Below are 21,914 nucleotides of genomic sequence, written 5' to 3'. Positions count from 1 at the left end.
GGTGAGAAAGAGAAGGAAAGGAGGGAGGGAGAGAGAAAGAGAGAATGAAGGTAAAATACAAGTGCATGCAAATAAATGTGAAAAGTTTTGTTTAAAAGAAAGAACAAAGTTAGACACATGAAGCCCTGGTGCAGTCCTGTCACTTAGACATTGCTCCACAAATGTTTGTTGAATGACTAATAGAGCACGGAAGAGAGGACCCCATGGCAGGAGCCTGAGATGAAGTTGCCAGTTGGTCATCTCGACCAGGAAACAAATGTCCTATGGCTTCCTTAGAACATTTTATTGTTAGGATGCTAACACCCTTTTCAGGATGAGCAGCCACAAAATGCATCCCTCTGATTCCTAAATGGATTCCTAAATGGGTTTGTCTGTCAACTAGAATTATATGTCAGAGGCAGGCTGCCAAAAATGAGTCTTCTGGTCCAGCGTATTTGGAAATGATCTCTTCCTCCTGTCATCAGTCAGCCAGCACTTTTGTTTGCTTCTTGGTACCTCTTGAAATATCATTCATGTATTCACTCAGTCTCTCATCCAGAAGTGTCTCTTGAGTGCCTACTATGTGCAAGGCACTGTTCGAGGGTCTGGAGATGCGGCCATGGAAAAACAGACAAAATTTTCTACCTACAGGGATTATATTCTAGCCGAGTGGAGACAGATGATAAGTAAAATGTATGACTTGGTAAGTGCTAGGGAGAAAAGTAGAACAGGGAAGAGGAATGGGGAGTGTTGGGGAAGGGTGGCTATTGTAGGTGGCAGGATAGTAAGTAAGTGAAGTCTTCACTGAGACACTCATATTTGAGTAAAGACAGGAAAGGGCTGAGGGAGGGAGCTATCTGGATATCTGAGGGAAGAGCAGTCCAGGCAGAGGGAACAGTAAGGGCAAATGCCCTGTGGAGATGGGGGTGGGATGGCACTGTGATTGGCACATTCAAGGAATAGCAAGGTCCATGTGGCTGGGATAGAGAAGGCTGTGATGTGGGGAGGGGAGCAGTAGGTGAGGTCAGACTACCTGATCTTTAGAGTTTGGTAGGCCATTGTAAGGACTTTCCGTTTTAACCAGATTATATGGGAAATCATTGGAAGGTTTTGACCAAATTGTTTGTATTCTTTTCTAACTTGTTCTTTCACTCAACCTTGTTCTTGGAAGTTCATCCATGTTAATATGTGTAGCTCTGGTTGATTCATTTTCATTGCTCTGTATCATTCTTTTGGGTACTCTGTACCCTTCTACCACTGAAAGACAGTTAAGTTGTTTCTCTTGTATTTTTTGTCATGTAAACATGTCTCTTTCTATTTGCATTTGTGGGGAGTGGGGCATATATCCTATTCACCTCAATGCCATACTGAAATGATTTGAGGAGAAGTTAAAAGTTAGGGTTCTACATCATTCTGTTTCTCCTGTGAACAGCTGAAGTTTGTGCCATCAATGGGCCCATCCTATGCAATGCAATCTTCTTTATTTTTTATTTTTTGCAGTATGGTACTTTTATTCATAAAAATATCGAAATATCTGTTTGACCCTGAAAATACCTAGTGGTAAAATGTGTCCTCTGAAGGAAATCATACACTAGTGCTTATCATTTTTATAATTAAATTATATATTCCATATATTCACTCAAAACTTTGAACCTTCCCGTGTATATTTTTAATTTTTCAATTACAGTACTTTCAGTATTGTTTTGTGATACCCCTTCATAAAGAAGGAATGTGAGAATCCTGAAATCTGTTGAGATAGGCAGCTTAGCCCCATGGGTTGTTCCTGGCCAGGTGTCAACCCACTGCACCCAGCAAACAAATGCGTGCGGCTGAACATTTGAAATTGCTGTTAGCAAATAGCCAAGTGGCCAGTAAAGCGTGCCTTCTCCTCGGTGAGAGTTTGAGGGCTTAGACCAGGATGGTGGCTTTGAAGTGAGGTTCTGAGGAAACCTAGGGAATAGTCCTTGAAGAGACTCTGACCCACTTCCTACCCAGGCGCTCTGCACCCAGAGCAGCTCTGCTTACTCACTGTTGAATCCTAGGCATCCCCATAAAGTCTTAGGGTCCCAGAATTTGAAACCATTTGACTAAGTGACCTGTGAAGAGCTTTACAACTTTAAAGTGCAGCTGTCACACACACACACACACACACACACACACACACACACACAATAAAGTATTTTAATGTTTACTTTTGTGTTATTAAATGTTTTAATTAAAAAGGCCAAATTTAATTTCATAATTACGAATTTACTTACCATTGTTTTTAAATGTAAGGCACCATTGAACCATTTACAAGGGATGACTAACCTTCCCTAGGAAAATTAAAGATAAGTATGAGATATCTTGTTAGGCTAGAAGTAAGGAAATACTCAAATGTGATGATGGAGATATGTCAGAAGGATCCAGGAGCCACTTTGAGGCTATTTCAACTTCATTATGATGTTCATAAATTCCAATATAGTGAAAAAATCTAAATCTATGAGTCTAGGAATATTTTTTAAAATAAATATATATACATATACAAATGAGAAAGGAGAGCTTGTTCTTACCAACAAATGTAACTAATATTGTGGTGAAAATATAAATCACCATTTGGCAGCCATCTTAGAGGCAGGTAGTTGATCCAGGTGGTAATCATCAATAGAATGCAGGTGGACAAAGGGTTGATGAGGGGCAAGACTTTGGTGCAATTTTAGAAATATTTCCCCACAAAATAATAATTAACTATCAGGGGCCCATGGTGACTTCATGGTGCAGAAACCTGACAAAATTATCAAGATTCACATGATTAAGTGGTGTGAAGCGTTGACATCCTGTGCCCTCTGATGTCCTGGGACATCCCTGCCCAAGCAGCATGAGCTCAATCTAGTGACGAGGAAATACCCGCCGGACCCAGGGTGAGGACCCTCCTACAGAATGTGAGGCCTGACATCTTTGAAACTGCGGAGGGCATGAAAGACAGGGAACTGTGGAGGAACTATTCCAGATGGGAAGAGACTGAGAAGACCTGAGAACGAAATGCAACGTGTGGTTCCCCAGACCAGCAGCATCTGGGAACTTGCGGGGAATGCAGTCTTCTACCAGCACTCACACTTCAGACCTACGAAATCAGAAGCTGCATTTTAGCAAAATCCCAATGATGCCTGTGCACATTTAAGCAAATTTAAAAGAATGGCCAGGGCCCTAGATGGGCAGTTTCAAGCTCTATCAGAATCACTATAGGAGAGCTTTGTAAAAGGACAAATGTCTACCTCCTTTCCCAGATCTGCTGCATTAGATGCTCCATGGTGAAGTCTGCAATTCGGTATTTTAAGAAACTCTCATGGGTGGTTCTGATACGAAGCCACATTTAGGAACCCCCGGGCTCTAAATAGTATTGTCATATGTATACTAGTAAGTGGGCGAAGCGGATTTCCTTCCATATGGGCCTCTAAACACAGATTGGACAGTCAAGCTAATCATCACCATGACACCTACCCCGAGAGCCAAGACATGACCCCAAACTATTCTCCGCTGCAGAGGTGGAATGTAAATAAATATTGCCGGTTCACATTTCAGGAGTTTTCCAGAAGAGTGAAGTGGATTTGAAAACTACTTTTTAAAAGATTGTTTGTACAAACATCATACTCTTTCCAGTCCTTGTTTGGCAGAGAGTTTAATCAGATTTAAAATAGTGAGTGTTCTTTGTACGGTTGTATGTTTCTTTTCTTCCAGGGCATGTAAAACAAGACATCTGGGTTTTATCATTAAAATACTAAAACATGTCCAGCATTTTTAGGAAATCTGGACCTGAGTTTATATGCTACAGGTGTTAGATATATTTGATAAAAAGGCCATTCGTTTAGAGTTAAAAGGAAAAAAATATGCATACCAATTTCATTTCAGAAAAATATTTGGCTGAAACATTTAAGGTGGGTTTTTTAAATATATATTTTTGTTGGTTTCAGAGAAGAAGGGAAAGGGAGAGAGAGAAACATCAATGGTGAGAGAGAATCATTGATCGGCTGCCTCCTGCACGCCCCTCCTGGGAATGGAGTCCACAGCCTGGGCATGTGCCCTGACCAGGAATCAAACTGTGACCTCCTGGTTCATAGGTCGATGTTCAACCACTAAGCCACACTGGCCAGGCTAAAACATTAAAGTTTTTTACTGTGTTTTCCAGCATTTAGAAAATTAGGAGAAAATAAAAAACGAAGTACTTTTGTCAACCCCATATAAAAATATCTGGCTTTCAGATATTCTTTGTTTTACATTATACACTCAACTCTCATCAAATCATAGCAAAATTTGCTTTTGCTCTCTTATTTTGTCACTTTATCTGTAGTAGCTCATGGACATAGAAAGCATCTTTCTTTACTAATTTATTACCTGCCACAGGACATAAAATATAGAATTTAAAGAGTGAGTCTGGATGTAGTGTAGGCTTATTCTATGCAACAGTCTGAGACATCCTGCTCTCCAGTCCCCCATGGAACAGGGAGGCAAGGGAGGGGGTGTATAGTGGAAAAAACGAGGGAAACATAGAGAAGCATTAATTAAAAATTGTAATTTCTAAGTTCAAAGAAATACCACATTAAATGTAGGTGCCTAGCCAAATCAAATGCCATATCTGAAAATCATTGAATACATACTCATTAATACTAGTAAAATTGGCTAACTTTTCCATTGAGCTTATAAGTACATTAACCATGTTTGCCTCTTTCCTTGAATTCTACAATTCTGTAAAGTAGGTGTTGCTGATAGGCCTGCTTTAACTGGAAGGAATAGAAGAGAAGCTAAGTAATTGGCCCTGTATCACACAGTTAGTGAATGTTAGAGCTGAGCCTCGAACCCAGCACCTCCGGCTTCAAACACGGGCTGCCCCCCACTGCATGTAGAAAATAATATTTGTCCAGTCTGTACCCCCAAAACAGGATCTTGTTTTGTTTTGGTTTCGTTTGGGGGGTTTTCGGATGTTTCCCTTTCTAAATACTTGAATGGTGTTTTTACTTTTCCATCTCTGCCATCTACATCCTAAGCATGTAAATATTTTTCTAAAGAGCTTTCTTGAGCCAGATACAAAACATGTCTTTGCACCTCTAGACTGAAAACTCACCCTCTCTCTACAGGAGAAGCAAGGCTTGTGTTTGGCCCTCACCTCCTCTGGCCATAGCTCCGTATAACTTTTAAATGACTGGCCCCCCAGACCCCAAGCAGGTCTGTCACTTTTACAGGAACTATAAACACGCCCTCAAAAACTGTCAGCAGCCACAGACTCCTTGAACTGACTGTCCTGAAGAAAATGAGCAGGCTTTAACTTCAGCCCATTCAGCAAATTCACTCCAACATCCTGCCGGCCACAGGGACCCATCTCCAGAATAGATCTCTTCTCACTTCAGCCTCCCCACATCTCAAGTTTTGAATTTCTGCAGCTTCTATCCTTTGGTTTGTGCCCATGGAGTTGTTAAGCAGGGTCCCCACCACCAATGAGCAGCCGCACTCTCCCTCCTGGGACAGATCCTGGCAGGAATTTTCTCAGGGGGGCTCTTCCTGCCAGCCCCCTCTCCTCACGGAAGCAGAGGAGGTTTCTTGCTTCTTCCTTTGACGTCTCCTTTTATCCCTAATGAAGACAAATAGCATCCATACCAACTTTTGTTATTTCTTGCCCATTTTCCTTCCTGCCTCCCTTCTGGAATTCTGCCCCAAATCTGCCTTCTCCTGGGCCCTTCCCCTTCCATAGCCCCTTCAGCAGGGCACAGGTGGAGCCCCCTCTTGAGTGAAGTTCAAGCCTCGGTATATCTGAAGCTGCAGGCAGGTCTGCTGCCCATGAGGGCTGTGCCAGCAGGCCCTGTCCTGGACACTCTAGTTTCCATTGCCCTGACTCCCCTCCCTTTGGTTCCTCGGGTTTGCCCATCTAGAACCCACTGCCCCATCTCTTAGGCTGCCCGAGCTAGTGTCTTTAGCAATTCCTGCAGCTCCGAGCTCTCCTTGCCATCATGCAGGTTAGCTCCTGCCTGGCATGCACCACTTGTTCACGCACATGAACCTGCCTCTGAGGACCCACAGATGGAGGGAGTAAGTAAGGGGTAGTGATGCATCAAATCCTCTCCACGCGATAACAGAAGCACAGCAGGCTGTGACTATAGGATGTCCTGAGGTCAGGGGACCTGGGGTCTACCCCTGGCACTGACACTGACTAGCTGAGTGACCTTGAGCAAGTCACCTAACCTCTCTGGTTCTTGGATTTCTTCATCTATAGAATAATGGAAGCAAGCTAAATAGTCTTTAAGGTTCTTTTATTTATTAGTTGTCACATTATGTAGTGGAACCACATGACTAAAAGATTGTCTAACAGCCCTGGCTAGGAAATAACAGTTTGCACGTGCCTTAATCTCCTCATTTTTCATTATAAGAAAAAATGTTCTTGTGTCTTGGTTTTAGAATTCCTCCAATGATACATTGATGCTGAATTTACGGCACCAGTTATAAAATGATATGCTGCCATTTCTGACTATTTCTACCTCCCAAAGTCCACTCACACCATACAGTTTCTGGAGATGAAGGGCTCCGTTATCAGGTTGGGCAAATGCAGCGAAACGGTTCCAGAATTGCCAGTGGAGACGAGTCTCTGCCTATGTTTGCTCCAGGCTATAGGAGCGTGGAGAGACCTGGTGCCAATAGTCCAGAGTCTTTCTAGATGTTAGTGTTCCTTTGGGAAAAAATTACATGGTCAAAAGAGTATGGAAAGCTCTGAATATTAGTCGCTCCTTCTTGGCAATTTACCATGCACGTTAGCATATTTAAAGCTCTGAGAAATCTTGCCAGTGTAGAAATCTTAATTTATCCCAGCATTTCCCAAACTATTATGGCCCCAGACACTTCTTTTACAAAATACTTCACATCTGGTAGAACATGTCCTCAGAACACAGTTTGGGAAACATTACCACAAAACATGGGTCTTCAGAGCAGAGAGGGGTACTGACAGCTGCTGGAATATCTATGTAGCACCTACTGTATGCAAAACATATGGAATAATTCAAAATTGGCAGATCGAGTTGCTGGCAGCCAAGATTTCAAAATCTAACGCTGCAGAGGGATGGACACACATGAATAAACATGACAGTCAACAAACAAGACAAATGAAGTGTTAAATAATACAACTTGGAGGTGCCCAGGCCACTGGGCAGTTGTTGGACTTCCCGATTGAATTTCCATGCTCTCAGCTGTCAGCCTCAAGTTCTTTGCTACACCAGGGCAGTTAGCATTCAGCCAGTTTGGTGATATCACCGCAGGGCACTTAATTATTTTTATAAATAAGGCAGTTGGTGGGGCACACCAAGTCATTTTATCCTGTGCTGGACATCCTAGAATCTTTGTCTTACATGTACAGCTATGTTGATTTTTATTCAGAATTAGGATCTCTTCTTTCCCCAGAAAGGATGGCATCCTTTTGACAGAGTGAGAAAGATGTTGAAATGGCCAACGTTACAGGCTGTTGTTCGGTTCCTCTGAATCGAAGTGCCTGCGGTCCGGTGTACCTGACTTTCCTGGAGCCTTGAGCAGCGGCCCTGTTGGAGGCCATGTGTGACTCACTGTTATTTTCCAGGCATTTCCTCTCCCCCCGGCCATATCCATGTGCCCCGATGTCCTCAGACAGCCTCCCAGGTCCCTCCTCCTTCTCTCCTGTTTCCCTCCCTGCCAGCTTTCCTTAGACTTTCTATGGATACATGCTTTTTTTCTGAATATGTTTCTTGTCCCTTTCCACCTCCTTCTACCTCTCCTTTCTGACATCTTTAGAAGAAACGAAGCCTCCTTTTTTCTGAGGGTTGAATCCTTGGGAAGTCCTCTCTGCTAACAGAAGAGAAGCTGGCACTGTCATTCAAAGGCCAACCTTGTTTCCACAAAGACTACCTCTTGAAGAAGAAGCTGCTTATTATTTTTTTCAAAGTTTATTATTTATTGTATTTTTTTACACAAGTTTCATTGTAAGAGAAAAGTTTGTTGGCAGCAGCTTATCATCTTCATCTTCAAATTCATGGCCTCCAGTCTGGGTTTTATATTAATAGCACCAGCCAGGCGTGACAACTAACAGTTTAAGAGGTAGAGACTCTCATCTTCATAATTAAAAAAATAAAATAAAAATACAAGTGCTAAGCCTTGTAGCACATCTCAGATGAGCGAGGTGCCATACTAGATCACAAGCCCTGGCTTTGGGAGGGCTGCTCATGTCCTCCTTCGATCCTGTCCCAAATCCCAGGAGAAGAGAAGATCCGTGCAGTTTGGATTTCAGCTCCATTTCCAGGGGGACTCAAGGGGCTGCTTTTGTCTGCTGGCTAAGCTAATGTAATGTCTTCACCTACCAGTTGGATTCCAGCTTACCACATCTGTTGTGTTTACTAGTGTCCAGGATGAGGCATGATGCATAATAGATTCTCAGTGTTTGTTAGAGGAAGGAGGGTCATCAGATATATCTATCAAGGCTTTGTTTTTTTTCATTTGCACATTAATAGCAATTGTACTCTATTGTGATACAATCTGAGGGGTAGGAGAGGAGTATAATCTAAGATACAAGTAGGGCTTCTCCAAAAACTACCTTTCGGTACCTCCCTTTTCCCCTCTGTGTCCCTCCTAAACAAAGAGTCGTTGGTGGAGCCACGCCAAACTAGACAGGGAGTTCAAGAGACTCTTCTGCCACCTACTTCATGTCAAGGAGGGTGCGTGTGCAATGTGCTGGCCGCTGCATGCTCAGTTCTGAGGCCCCACATGAGTAAGTCATGGCCTCTACCATCAAGGAGCTTACAGTTGGGGGAGATTGGCGTAGGACAAGGTACTAGAATATACCTAAACATATATATACTAGAGGCCTAGCTGGCGATCTGGGCCAATCAGGTTCTCCCCCTTCCCCCATCCCCCCTAGCCTCCTCCTTCCCTTGCTCCCTCAGCGCCCTGCTGCTGCTGGCCACCCGCCATGTTCTGCGCCACCCCCTGGTGGTCAGCACACACCATAGTGAGTGATCAAACTCTCAGTCTCCCAGTCAAACTCCCAAGGGGACCCTTTGCATATTAGCCATATATATATGTGTGTGTGTGTATTATATATGTATATATGCATCATATGGGATTTTGTTATTTAAATAGAAAAAAAATGTTATTTTATTCCTAATGTGGGGTCAGGGGAGCCTTCAGAGAGCAAGAAATATGTGTCACCCTTTTATTAGGAAAGGTCTGTGCTCAGGACACAGACCCCGCTCAAGACAATCACAGATTCCTCCTGGGCCAGCCTTGGACTTCTTCCTTCCTTGCAGTTACGACCTGGGATCTAGAGATTCCTTTCTTCTGGATTTCTGTGTTCGGTCTCCTGGAATTACACTCTCTACAACTCAGGTACCAATGTTAATGGAAATAGTAGCAGCAGCAGTCACAGTAGTAATCATTTATTGAGCCCTTAACTAGACATGAAGCGTCATGGTGAGATCTTTAGATACAATCTTCAATTTCATCCTCACGGTAATTTTTTTTTTCTTTTTTTTTTTAATATATTTTATTGATTTTTTGCAGAGAGGAAGGGAGAGGGATAGAGAGTTAGAAACATCGATGAGAGGAATTACACTCTCTACAACTCAGGTACCAATGTTAATGGAAATAGTAGCAGCAGCAGTCACAGTAGTAATCATTTATTGAGCCTTTAACTAGACACGAAGCGTCATGGTGAGATCTTTAGATACAATCTTCAATTTCATCCTCACGGTAATCTTATGAGATAAATATTATTGTTCCAATTGTACTGAAAAGGGAATTGAAGCTGACAGGTTAGGAGGCTTCCTCGGGGACCTGCACAAGGAGACAGTGGACCTGAGAGTTACACGCAAGTCCACTCACCTGAGTGCCTGTGTTCTCCACCGCTATGCTGGGCTGGGCTGCCTCCCCGCCACCCCTGGCTTCTCCTTCCTGGTTCCAAGTCTCAGGCACAGTTAAGAGATGGAGATTCACAGTATTGATAAAAAATAATGCTTGAGTAAGACTCGGGTAAAACAAAAAAGGGGGGGGATGCTGAACCCATTAACAGGATCTTCTTTCTATGAAAACTTCTGCTCAGCATATTCAAGACACATTTTGGCAGAAAGTCATTTATCTTCTCTCTCTGGACCTGGGAACGGCCGTAGGAAGTGTTTGGGCCTCTTCCCAAATATAATCCCTGACCATTTGGAGGCTGAGAACCCTCTCTGCCCGCGGCCTCCTGGGACTCCGGTGGCCCGCCCGTCGGTCAGAGGCACCGAGCATCCCCACGGTGGACATGTGGGAAAGATGGTCTCTGTCCTTGAGGACATAAGGTCTGGTCAGGGAAACAGAGCAGGCCCATGTGAAAGAGTCAGGAACACAAATATAGCAAAAATAGACCCTGCAGTGTGGAAAATCCAAGCGCAGACGTCACTATGGACTCAAGGTCCAACATTAAGTCAGAGAGGAACAGGAAGAAGTTGAATGTAAAGTGCTAGGTCATCAGAAGAGCCTTCCTAGAAAAGGTCCCATCCACTTATTTGCCGACTCTCATTGAGCATTTACGTGGTGGGCACTGACGTCTGCCTTTGGGGGAACATGGTGCTGACTGTGCAGGGAGGCTGGGGTCAAGGATATATGGGGGCACTGGCCCAGGTGGGAAGTCAGAGCAGGCCTCCTTGAGAAAATGATGCTTTCATCAGATTCCTGAAGGCAGCCCTGCCCCTGACTGCAGCCAGAAACCCAGGAAAAAGTACAAAGAGGCCCCCACCTGTGGCCTGCCCACCTCTTTCCATCCTAGCAGGTGTGCCATGTGTGGGCACCTCAGGCCTCCAGTTCAAACTCTGTCCACATGCCACTCCCCTCTACTCCTTGGCCAGCCTTCAGGCCTAGAGTCTGATCTATCCTCAGGAGACTGATCCAGATCAAAGGCCCACAGTGGGCTTGGGCCCTTTGCACAGGGCATTCAGGAGTCCTGAGTCTACAAAGTTAAATGATCTGGAAGTGGGTGCACAGCCGGTGGCAGACATGTCCCCCCCCACCCCCACCCCACTGGCTTCTCACTCTATGGAGAGGGACACAGCTACCTCAGCCAGTGTACTGCTCAGGGCAGGGATTCCGACTGCAGGGTCTAAGGACATTTCTGCCTAAAGGATAAGTAGGTGTTAGTTAAATTGGCAGGAGGGTGGTATAGGAGGGTAAGCCTTCTTCTGGAAGGAAGGACCAGTGCAAGATCCCTGAGATGGAAAATGTCCTTGGTCACCTTCCTAAAAGCAGGGTGTGGGGGAGAGCTGGGTGAGGTTGGAGAACGGACAGGGGCCTGGTGGGCCAAGGTAAGGACATGGTAGGCCAGGAGAGGTCGTTTTGAATGGAGCAAGAACATTCCTTCCAAGCTAAGCTCGTGTGATGCCAATAAGGTATTTGATGTGAGAAGAGAAAGCAAGCTGTTCGGTTTGGCTGGGCCTGAGAGGACTGAGAAAGGCAAGAGCAGGAAGAAAGAAAACATCTGGAGAAGAGCAACTGTGGAGGAGTTGTAGGCATGTACCAAGGGACCAGGGTCATCAAAGGGAACTCAGAGCCTCTGGGAGGAACGCGAACAGAATTGGGCGGAGGCCCAGATTCGCTCTTTGTTCTGTGCTGACCATGGAAATGAGGCCAAATAATTTGCCACATTTAACACCTTTCCACTCAGAGATGCTCCCTATGCTTGAGTTGTAGTACTTTATACGTAGGCGACTTGTGTGTTTTCCTGTGTGATTTATGTCCTGGAAATTACTCTGCATTGGCAACACATCACATTTTCCACTTAGTAAACGTAGCCACTGTTTATGCTTTGGGCAACATTTTACAGTGGTCGCCAAATCCTTGTTTCCTTATTGTGTCGTTTATTTTTTATAATCAGTGATGGCATTCCCATCAGTTAATGCCTGTGAAGTTGTGAATGCATTAGGCCACAATAAGAATTGTCCCTGAAGTCTGTAAGCAGATGTTGGTGTGTGTGTGTGTGTGTGTGTGTGTTTATGATAACAGTGCTTACATAATCTCAACAACCAGGCCCTAGGGACTCACACTCGGAGATGGAACAGTTGGTTTAAATTAGGTTTCCATGTGAAATACGGTATCTCTATTTTTTTCCTAGCATTGTGGGAAAGTATATGGAAAATCATTTGACTGATAGGAAATAAATCTGGATGCTTGATCAGGACTGAGGCACAAACCACGTGCTGGTCTCTGCTCCATGAAGCAGGACTCTCCAGAGAAAGAGGAGTTAACCCTTTCAGACCACTGGGCTAATGAGTCACCAGAATAGCCTGAAAGGACCATGACTTTCCAGAGACATGATTTGACATCAATTTCAACAACAATACAACGGAGCTAAAGCTACAGAAAGATATAGCCAAAGGCCTCAAAAACTAATCCATTGGATGTCCTTGAGGAACCATTTTAACTTCTACGATTTCATTTTTATTTGTAAGGTGACAGGTTTGAATTTCTAGCTCAAAGAGTCAATGATCTTATGATTCCAAGTGTTTTCTGGGGAATTCCCACAGCAGGATAGGGCTTATCAGACACAAATCACGCTACAGGAAGAATTGGACAGAAGCACCAAAGATACTCAGTCTCTATCAGCAAAATAATTTCGTGCTCTGGAGAGCCAGGGTTTCACAAAGGTGACTTTTAATTGGGTAACCAGGTGAAGGGACAAGGCTTGGAAATGGTGAGCAAGGGCTTATTTAGCTACAGAGAAGGGGTTGGCTCTGCAAATCCCAGAGGGAGATCCTTTGTGCTCCAAGCAGCCCTGAGAGATTGGAATAAATGGTTATCTTTTCCCCAGGAGACTCAGAAGTCCTTGCAGGGTGAACAGGACCAGAGCTCATCCTAGGGGTTTTGATGCCTAATCTCTCCTGATGTTGCATGAGGACCCAGCGAAGTCCAGACAGGTAGAGAGCAGAGGAGCATGCTCAGAGCCCCCTGGGCTGGGCCGGGAGGAGGCAGGTATCACTGCAGTGCTCCTGGCTGCTACCAGAGTGTGGCGCTGTTTTATCACTGCAGCTCCATGTTGCTATTATTTCTCTACATGTTCCTGAGTAGGGAGAAGAAAAGGGTGTTCAGCATCAATCTCTTCTGGTCTGTTTTGTTCTTTAACCATTTTTTTTGTGGTACTCTTCTCGATATCTTCTTTTTTTCCAGTTCTGTCCTCTTACTGAGGGCTTAGATGGACCTAACCAATGCCACGTGGAAACTGTCACCCTTCATCAGATGAAAGAGCACCCGACTGGGAGTCCTAGTTTTGACATCAACAAGAATTGTGACCTCAGAAAGTTACTTCTCCCATGAGCCATAGATTCCTGGCCTGGAAAATGGGGTTGGACTGCCCTCTGTTGTGGCTGCCAGCAATAAATGCCATTCATTCCTATCACTTTATGGCAGTGCATACATTCCTCTCATTTTACAGGAGTGCATACAGAACTCTCTTTCCTGCCGTTGTCATGAGTCACCATCAACTCTGTTCACGCCTCACTCTCACTCAGGCCAGGGAAGCAAATGTCTCCTCCCCCCCCCACCCCCCTGCCACCCCACCCATGTTTCAACACTGTTTTTGAACCAAGTGCAACTAATGGTCCATGTGGAGTTAAGATCAGAGCTTCTGTTTGTTAAAAACTGAGCTTATAAGCCCAGACGTTAGCCAGGATGAAGAAAGCAACTTAAGTGAATGCTAGTGTCCAAGCACCAAAGTATAAGTAGCAGAAAAATAATCTTAGAGACTAAGCAGAGGATTGTGAGGCTGCATATCGTAAAGGGGGTCTTAGTACTCGGTTATTCTTAAATATCATACTCCAATCTGCGTAGAAAAGTCAAATCACATTAAAATAAATGTAAGCACAGAGCTAGAGAACATTAGCGTTTGCGTATACACATTAGGCATTTAGTAAGTGGGTAATTAGTGTCAGCTCTGGGGCACACACCTAAGTTCAAATTCAGGATTTGCCACCTTTTGGTTGGGGACCTTGGGCAAGTCTCTTAGGCCTCTGTCCCTCAGTTTTCTCTTCTATAAAGTGAGGATAATAGTAGTCCCTGACTCTTAGGATTGTTGTGAGAGGTAAATGAGTCATGTAAAGTGCTTAGCACAATTCCTGGTACATCGTAAGTGCTATATAAGTATTTGTTCTTCTCAATTTTGCTTAGTCATTTGGGGAGAATAATGCATTTGTAGAAGATAGCTCAAAAAATGTAGTTTTTCACTTGATATTATGTATTTTACTACTGATAAGTATCTTTCATGGATGGGCTAAGTGCACTGATTGCATTTAATCTTGCTGTCCATTGGTCAAATATATTTAAATCATTATCCTTTGGCCTTATTTTTGTATATAGTTTCATGGGATTGTATAGATCAAGAGGGATTTTATGAATTGCCTTTCAGCCTCCTTTTATTTATTTTTATTTTTTTGTTCATCATCACCCGAGGATATTTTCTCCATTGATTTTTAGAGAGAGTGGAGCGGGGGGAGAAAGAAATAGAGACATCAATGTGAGAGAAACACATCAACCAGTTGCCTCCTGCACCTGTCCGGACTGGGGTTAAAACCTGCAACCCAGGTACATGACCTTGACCAGGAATCCAACTTGAGACCCTTCCGTATGCAGGACGGTGCTCTAACCACTGAGCAACATCAGCCAGGGCCAGCCTACTGATTTTTAAAATGAAGATAAAGACTACAGAGAGGTTACATGACTTTCCCATTGCAAAGCTGTGACGGAGAGTCAGTGACAGTGTCACCTTAGTCCCTTGGCTGGATCCCTCATTACCTAATACTAAGAGTATTAGAAAAACAGTTTTTTTGTGAAAAAAAATATATATTTGTCAAGCTTCCAGGACATAGTTTCAGTCAGTGCCCCTCTCTGCACTTTCCAGGTGAGCTCCTGGGTGACGTGGCTGATCCTCACAGCTGGCTCCATGGAGGAGAAGCGGGAAGTCTTCTCATATTTGGTGCATGTGGCCAAATGCTGCTGGAACATGGGCAACTACAACACCGTCATGGAGTTCTTGGCCGGCCTCAGGTATGTGCAGTGGGGAATACGGCTGTCTGGGCACAGTTTCCTCTTACGAGCTGAATGGCACTGAATTAACTGCCCTGGTAACCACATGTACCCAAAACAGGCCGTCGATAGTGGCAATCAATACAAATCATTCCATCAGGTACCCACTGATCTTGAGGGATTACTTTGTTCTTTTATGTCAGATACAAGAGATAAGTTGCTAGATGTTCTTATGATAGAATGATGGTAGAGATAGAGCTAGTGTTCGTGCCTTCAGGCTTGAAAATATTTAGATTATAAGTAATTGAACTGCATCAAGATAACTAACGTTTTTTTTAAGCAATTGGATGGAAAGAGAGAGCAGCCTTATTGTTAAATGATTTTGGTTTTCTAATTGTACATTTTGCTTCCTCAAACTAAATTCTCAGCTATTTTAAGGAAACAATTAGAAATACAAATATTACATATAACAATACTTATTCAGTCATGGTGTCAGTTTAAAATAACCCAAATGAACAAGAAAAAAAATGAAGGAACTAATAGGATACATCATACACTGGAATGTTATTTAGCCACCAAAATTAATGTTTATGACAATTTTTTAATATCATTGGAAAACAAGTAACATATAATACACAAAAATATGTGGGAACAAAGCTATATGTAATAACCTCCGCAATATTTATACATCAAAGTTTATAAAATATTTATACCAGGCAGACACAAATAGAATAAATACTAGAAGGAAAGATACCTAATGTTGTATGTGGATGGTAGATCTTTGGGTGGATTTCCTATATTTTTGGTATTTTCCAGATTTTCTACAATGATCCTCTAGTTCAGTGGTTCTCAACCTGTGGGTCGCAACCCCTTTGGCGGTCGAACGACCCTTTCACAGGGCTCGCCTAAGACCATCCTGCATATCAAATATTTACATTACGATTCATAATAGTAGCAACATTACAGTTATGAAGTAGCAATGAAAATAATTTTATGGTTGGGTCACAGCATGAGGAACTGTATTTAAAGGGCCAGAAGGTTGAGAACCACTGCTCTAGTACGTTTATAATAAAAAAAAAAGAAATAAAAGTTTTAAAATAGTGTCAATTCTCAATCTAACAAAAAAAAAACATTGACCTTTGCTGAGGTTTGACTACTCTGTTACAGAAAGGATGATCAAGTAATGAGAACCATGTCTCATTCATTTATTCACTTCGTTTATTTATACCTCCTTTTCATGCCCCCAAATAGATTTTCACCAGCCTATAAGAAACCAGTTGTAGGACTAGCTGGACTTAATGGGGTGAAATGGGAAAAACTTCTATTTTCCTGACCTCACAGTGTTTTAAACCTGCTAACTGGCCCTCCCTCCCTTGGCTTGGATTACACCGTGGGAGAGCCTGTCACTTTCCCAGCCACTGGTGTGGTTAATGAGCTGTTTCCTTCACCTATGCTCATGAGTGTGAATGAATCCCTGCAAAAAAAGCAGGTCGTCTAAGAGTGTACAGTGTGACACCATTTATATGCAGTTTACAAAACAGACAATTCTACAAACTGCTTAATGATATATACACATGTTGTGGAAGTATAAGACCTGTTAGGGAATGAGATCACTGCAGTCACAGCTGTGGTCCCTTTGGTGGGGGAGATGGGGGAGCATGTCCTCAATGGAGGAATCCACTGGGGCCTCAACCGTATTGTTGTTGTTAATCCTCACTGGAGGATATTTTTTGCATTGATTTTAGAGAGAGTGGGAGGGGGAAGGTGGAGAGGAGAGAGAGAGAGAGAGAGACATCGATGTGAGAGACCCACAGCAATTGGTTGCCTACCACACTTGCTCTGACTGGGGTCAGGAACCTGCAACCCACATATGTGCCCTTGACTGGAATCAAACCTGTGACCCTTCGGATTTCGGGCCGACGCTCTAACCACTTAGCAATGTTGGCCAGGACTCAAACGTATTATTAATGTTTTGTTTTTTAAACTGAGAGGTTGGTACATGGGTGTTTGTCACGGTATATTTCTTTATTCTTTCAAATACCGTATATATTACATAATGAATTTTCAATCCAGTCTGATATAAATCAAAATTGCAACCTCTCAGTTAATTTAAAGCTTTGCCCTTTTCCCACATTTTGCAGCCCAACCAGTCTCAGGAAGCTGCAGTAGGATGAAAAGGAATGGTTTATCTTTTCTCTCCCTCCCTCCAACTCAGGGTCCTGCAGGAAAGGTGGACAGGAGAGCAGAGAAGGAAGCAGGGTAGAGGAAGGAGGAGTCTTACTGGACCGGAACAGCTGTAATCTGGCCTCGGTGTTCCCATAGAGAGAGCTGTATGGGGTGATTTGGGGTTTTTTTCTAGTTATGTCCCTAACATCCTCCACCTCCCATGGCACCATTGCCTGGCAAGAGGCAATGCACCCTCAGTCCCCAGGGTCCAGCTCCGGAGGCCCTGCCCTCCCAGACGTTCCTCTAGAGTCACCTCATTTGGCAGGCGGACCTTTTAAGATAGTGCAGGGCCAACTGCCCGGCACAGTGTCCACTCCGGACTCACAGGAAACACTCTCAGACTTTGCAAACGCATGACACACCCACTGGAACCTTCTCCCTCACATGGCAGCTTCTCTTGTCAGACTTTCCCAGGCAAGAGTCACACACCAGTCTGTGTGATCCACAAACTACCCAGGACACAGGTCCACCTCTCCAAAGAGTCCACTTGAAGCCCCCAAACTTCGGGTGATGTCCCCTTTCCCCATAACACTGATAGTATTCCCTACCCGGCCGACCAGATGCAGTCGTGGCTGGTGGTGGGTACAAGACCACTGGGGTGCAGAGCAGTTTCAGTGACAACCTGGAACCTCTCCTTAGCAGCAATTTCAAAATAGGAAAGTCCCATGTAACATCCTTTTATGCAAATAATACTTCAAGGTAATGTCCCTCAGGATGGGCCAGTGGCTTGATGTCAAAGCTGGAGTCAGTAAAAGCAAAGAGGCTGAAGCAGGCCTCGTGTGCACCGCTGAGGGACTGTCAAATCCAGGGGTCACATTGAAAGGATCAACAGGAGTGGATGACACATTTTCTGCAGGCAACCCTCCATCAATACTGGTGTAAACACTGTTCCCCAGAGGTTTCCCTCTGGGCATCGCTGCTGGGAAAGCTCCCGCCTAAGTTCAGTGCCCACCTTCCAAACTGACGCCTTCCACATGGGTTTTCATTTGTATCGGTCCTGTCTCATTTTGTGTTTCAATTTATAAAAGTAATATTAGACATCATTTGGGGAGTAGGTAGAGATATGGATCCTAAATAAATATCAAAACAGAGAGGAAAAGAATGAATCTATATAGAATTTAGGCTATGTACTGTAAACCGTATTATTTCTCCTTCCGTCTGAAAAAAATGTGTCATTTACTTGCAAATAGGTCAAGAAAAGTTTTAAAAATGTGGCAGTTCATGGACCAGTCTGACCTGGAGACCATGAGGAGTCTGAAGGATGCCATGGCTCAGCACGAATCCTCCTGCGAGTACAGGAAGGTGGTGACGCGGGCGCTGCACATCCCGGGCTGCAGGGTGGTCCCGTTCTGCGGGGTGTTTCTGAAGGAGCTCTGCGAAGTGCTGGACGGCACCTCCGGCCTCGTGAAGCTCTGCCCCAGATACAATTCCCAGGAGGAAACTCTAGAGGTGAGGCCTTTCGCAGTCCTTGCGATCCGGAGCCTCACTGCTGTCCCTGGCTGTCACTCATTTCAGTGAGGAGGGATGCCTCCTTGACCCCAGGGGTCTGTTGTTACTGCTGTGCAGATCACAGAGAACAGAACACCAACCGGCACTGTTTGGGGCTTAGTATAGTTAAGTTAGCTTTTTTTTTTTTTAATTGATTTCAGAAGGGAAGGGAGAGGGAGAGAGAGAGGGAGAGGGAGAAAAACATCCATGATGAGAGAGAATCATGGATCCACTGCCTCCTGCATGCCCCCTTCCGGGGATCGAGCCCACAACCCCGGGCATGTGCCCCTGACTGGAATCGAACCTGGGACCCTTCAGTCCACAGGCCAACGCTCTATCCACTGAGCAAACCCAGCCAGGGCTGGTTAAGTTAGCTTTAGTGGAACTTTGTGAAGGTACCAGTGGAAATGGGCATTGCTTTCTGATTTTTTTCTTAAGGTTGATGGGGTTTTCTTCTGTCTCATTGGTTGAGGATGTCTGGATGCAGAGGATAAAGGAAGTCAGGTGAGAGTATTAACTTTTCCAAATCGGCAGAAGTAAGAATGTGGGCAAGTCAGCAGTGCCTTCCTCTCTTTCTTTGTGGTGGGGGCGGGGGGGACGATGGAAAAGCTGGTGCCTCATCTGAAGATGGGCTCCAGGCTGCTGGCCATGGCTGCCTCACTTGTCCCAGGCCCATTGCTTCCTGTTTCTGACTCCCAGAGAGGAGAGGACCATGTGAGCTTTGCCTTGGGGCATTAGGCACTGGAGAGGAGGGACACTGAGAAACTGGACGAAGGTAAGAAACCTCCCTATTTTAGGTGGAGAAATGAAAGGAGAGACTAAATGGGAGGATAACTTCATGGAGAATTTTGAGGAGTCCTGGAACTCGATTCAGTTGTGGGACACACCTGGAAGGGTCATTCTCACCATGGGGGCAGTACCCACTGATCTTACACGCACACGCACACGCACACGCACTCCCTCTCTGTGACAGTGGGAAGACTCTTGTAAAACGTCAGCCTCTTCTATGTCACCTGGTCACAAAGGCGTCTCCTGGTATCAGGGAGACATGACAGCTCCTGATGGTTACAGGCAACTCAGCCGGCTCCATCTCGGCTTATTTAAGGGGAATGAAAGTGTAAGAAATGAAGGAGAACCCTGAAAGCAAGTCCCCCGGCCGCACCCACACCAGCTCCCTCGTGCTTCAGAAGGAGGGAACACCACATCTCAAGGCCCCACTGCAGCAGGGGGTGGGAGAAACTTCCCGTCAAGACACAGAGGACAAGAGTGCAAACACGCCCAGGAAGCCTCTGTGTCACCTTAGGACACATGGGAAGTAAAGCAAACGCCACCTTGCTCAGTGATTTTACCTGGTTCCGGAGTACAGTATACTTTTTCATGGTTTTTCTCAATTCTCCCTGCCCTTCCGCGGTGAAGTGGCTAATCTCTCTAGGGAACCTTGGAATAATATTGCTTTTTGTGTTTTCAATCCCAAGTGCAGTGTTAGTTCCTAGAGGGACTAAAGTTGTCTTAGTGAAAACAAGAGTAAGTTTTGATAGTTCATGTGGTGAAAGGGGAAAAAATGTGTTTCCTGGAGGTTCTTGTTTTTTCCCAATAAAATAGGCACAAATACCATTATTTATGACTATTATGATTTCATTTCTCTAGTCACGTAGGTTATTTAGATGTACTGTATGACATTGCAATAATCATCTCTTGGTATATTTTTCCAGTTTGTAGCCGACTACAGTGGACAAGATAATTTTTTACAACGCGTGGGACAAAATGGCTTGAAGAATTCGGAAAAAGAGTCCACCGTCAACAGCATCTTTCAGATCATCAGGAGCTGCAGCCGCAGTCTGGAGGCGGAGGACGAGGACAGCCCCAGTGAGGGGAGCGGCTCTCGGAAAAACTCCCTGAAGGACAAAGCTCGCTGCCAGTGAGTTTGCATTTTAACGGGAAGAAGGGTGCTCATTGCTCCTTCTTCCTACTTCGGTTTGGTTTCAGGTAGATGTCTAAGAAAACCTACCTTTATCAGTAAGCAATGCTTCTTTCTCTCCCATCATTACCAATTCTGAATTCGAATGTTTTTAATATATTTTTATTGATTTCAGAGAGGAAGGGAGAAGGAGAGAGTTAGAAATATCAATGGTGAGAGAGAATCATTGATCGGCTGCCTCCTGCACACTCCACACTGGGGATTGAGCCTGCAACCCACGCATGTGCCCTGACTAGGAATCAGACTGTTACCTCTTAGTTCATAGGTCAACGCTAAACCACTGAGCCATACGCGCTGGGCAAGAATTTATTTTTTTTCTAAAACATCTTTATTACTATACTAGAGGCCCAGTGCCTGGCCCAATCAGGGCTGATCTGGGCTAGGCCTGTTGGGGGAGGAGATGGCGGGAGGTTGGCCGGTTGGCCATACCCCTATCAGGACCCAATCAGGCCGGCCAGCTGGGGGAAAGGGCCACAGGCGATTGGCCGGTAGGACCGCCGCCCCCCGCCCCCATTTTGTTTTGGAGACTTATGAGCAGTTCTTCTATATGAGCTAATTGTAGGTTGTGGCCCGTCTGCCCCACCCCATGAATAGGGTTGAGAGGGTGCTTTGGAGCGCATGGGCCTTGGGGGGCGGTATATCGGAAGTGGGCGCCCCCCCCCCCATAATTGAGGGGGGGGGCCACCCTCCTTTTTCTGGGGGGGGGGGGGGGGGAGGGGCGCTAGCCAAGGGGAGGGGCTGCGACCCAATCTGGGTGGTGGGGGCCCATCAGGGGATGGCCGGCCAGGGGGAGGGGCTGCAGGAGGTTGGCCACCCTGCCCTGCCCCCTATTGGGGTTGGAGGTGTTTGATCAGGGGCGGGCTGGCCAGGGGTAAGGGAGGAGACATTTGGCTGGCGGGACGCTCTTTTTTTTTTTTTTTTTTTTTTGCAACTTCACAACTTTTATTTGTGGTGCCTGTGCTATCTCTCGAAAATACCTTCTCCCCCTGCCCCAGACAGTGACAGGGAGGGAGCAGCAAAAAATAGAAGACATTCCTCCCTATTGCACATGGACCCTATATACAGGACCACCTGGCCCAGGTCAGCGGGATGCTTGGCACATTCTCGGATCCCTCACTCGGGAAGAGTGACTGGTGGCAGCACACATGAGAGGGGACCTCCGGGCACTGGTCCTGGCACTTCCTGGTCCTCGGTTCCTTCCTGATCCTGTCTGCAGCCCTGA

The 21,914-nt window shown here is 45.0% G+C and overlaps 1 protein-coding gene across 1 annotated transcript in view; it reads left to right on the top strand.

Annotated features, from left to right (window-relative positions):
- The window catches only part of PLCE1 (phospholipase C epsilon 1), a 247,136-nt gene that overhangs the window by 153,671 nt on the left and 71,551 nt on the right, over positions 1–21,914 (top strand). Inside the window, exons 4-6 of the mRNA XM_023754835.1 lie at positions 14,876–15,021; positions 18,417–18,675; positions 20,427–20,632. Of these exons, the coding sequence (XP_023610603.1) occupies positions 14,876–15,021; positions 18,417–18,675; positions 20,427–20,632 (611 nt within the window). The remainder of the gene's footprint in view (positions 1–14,875; positions 15,022–18,416; positions 18,676–20,426; positions 20,633–21,914) is intronic.

This window comes from Myotis lucifugus, unplaced genomic scaffold, assembly GCF_000147115.1.
Source record: "Myotis lucifugus unplaced genomic scaffold, Myoluc2.0 scaffold_66, whole genome shotgun sequence".
Classification (NCBI taxonomy): domain Eukaryota; kingdom Metazoa; phylum Chordata; class Mammalia; order Chiroptera; family Vespertilionidae; genus Myotis; species Myotis lucifugus.
Note: the sequence above shows the minus strand (reverse complement) of the source record. Positions and strands in the feature narration are given on the sequence as shown.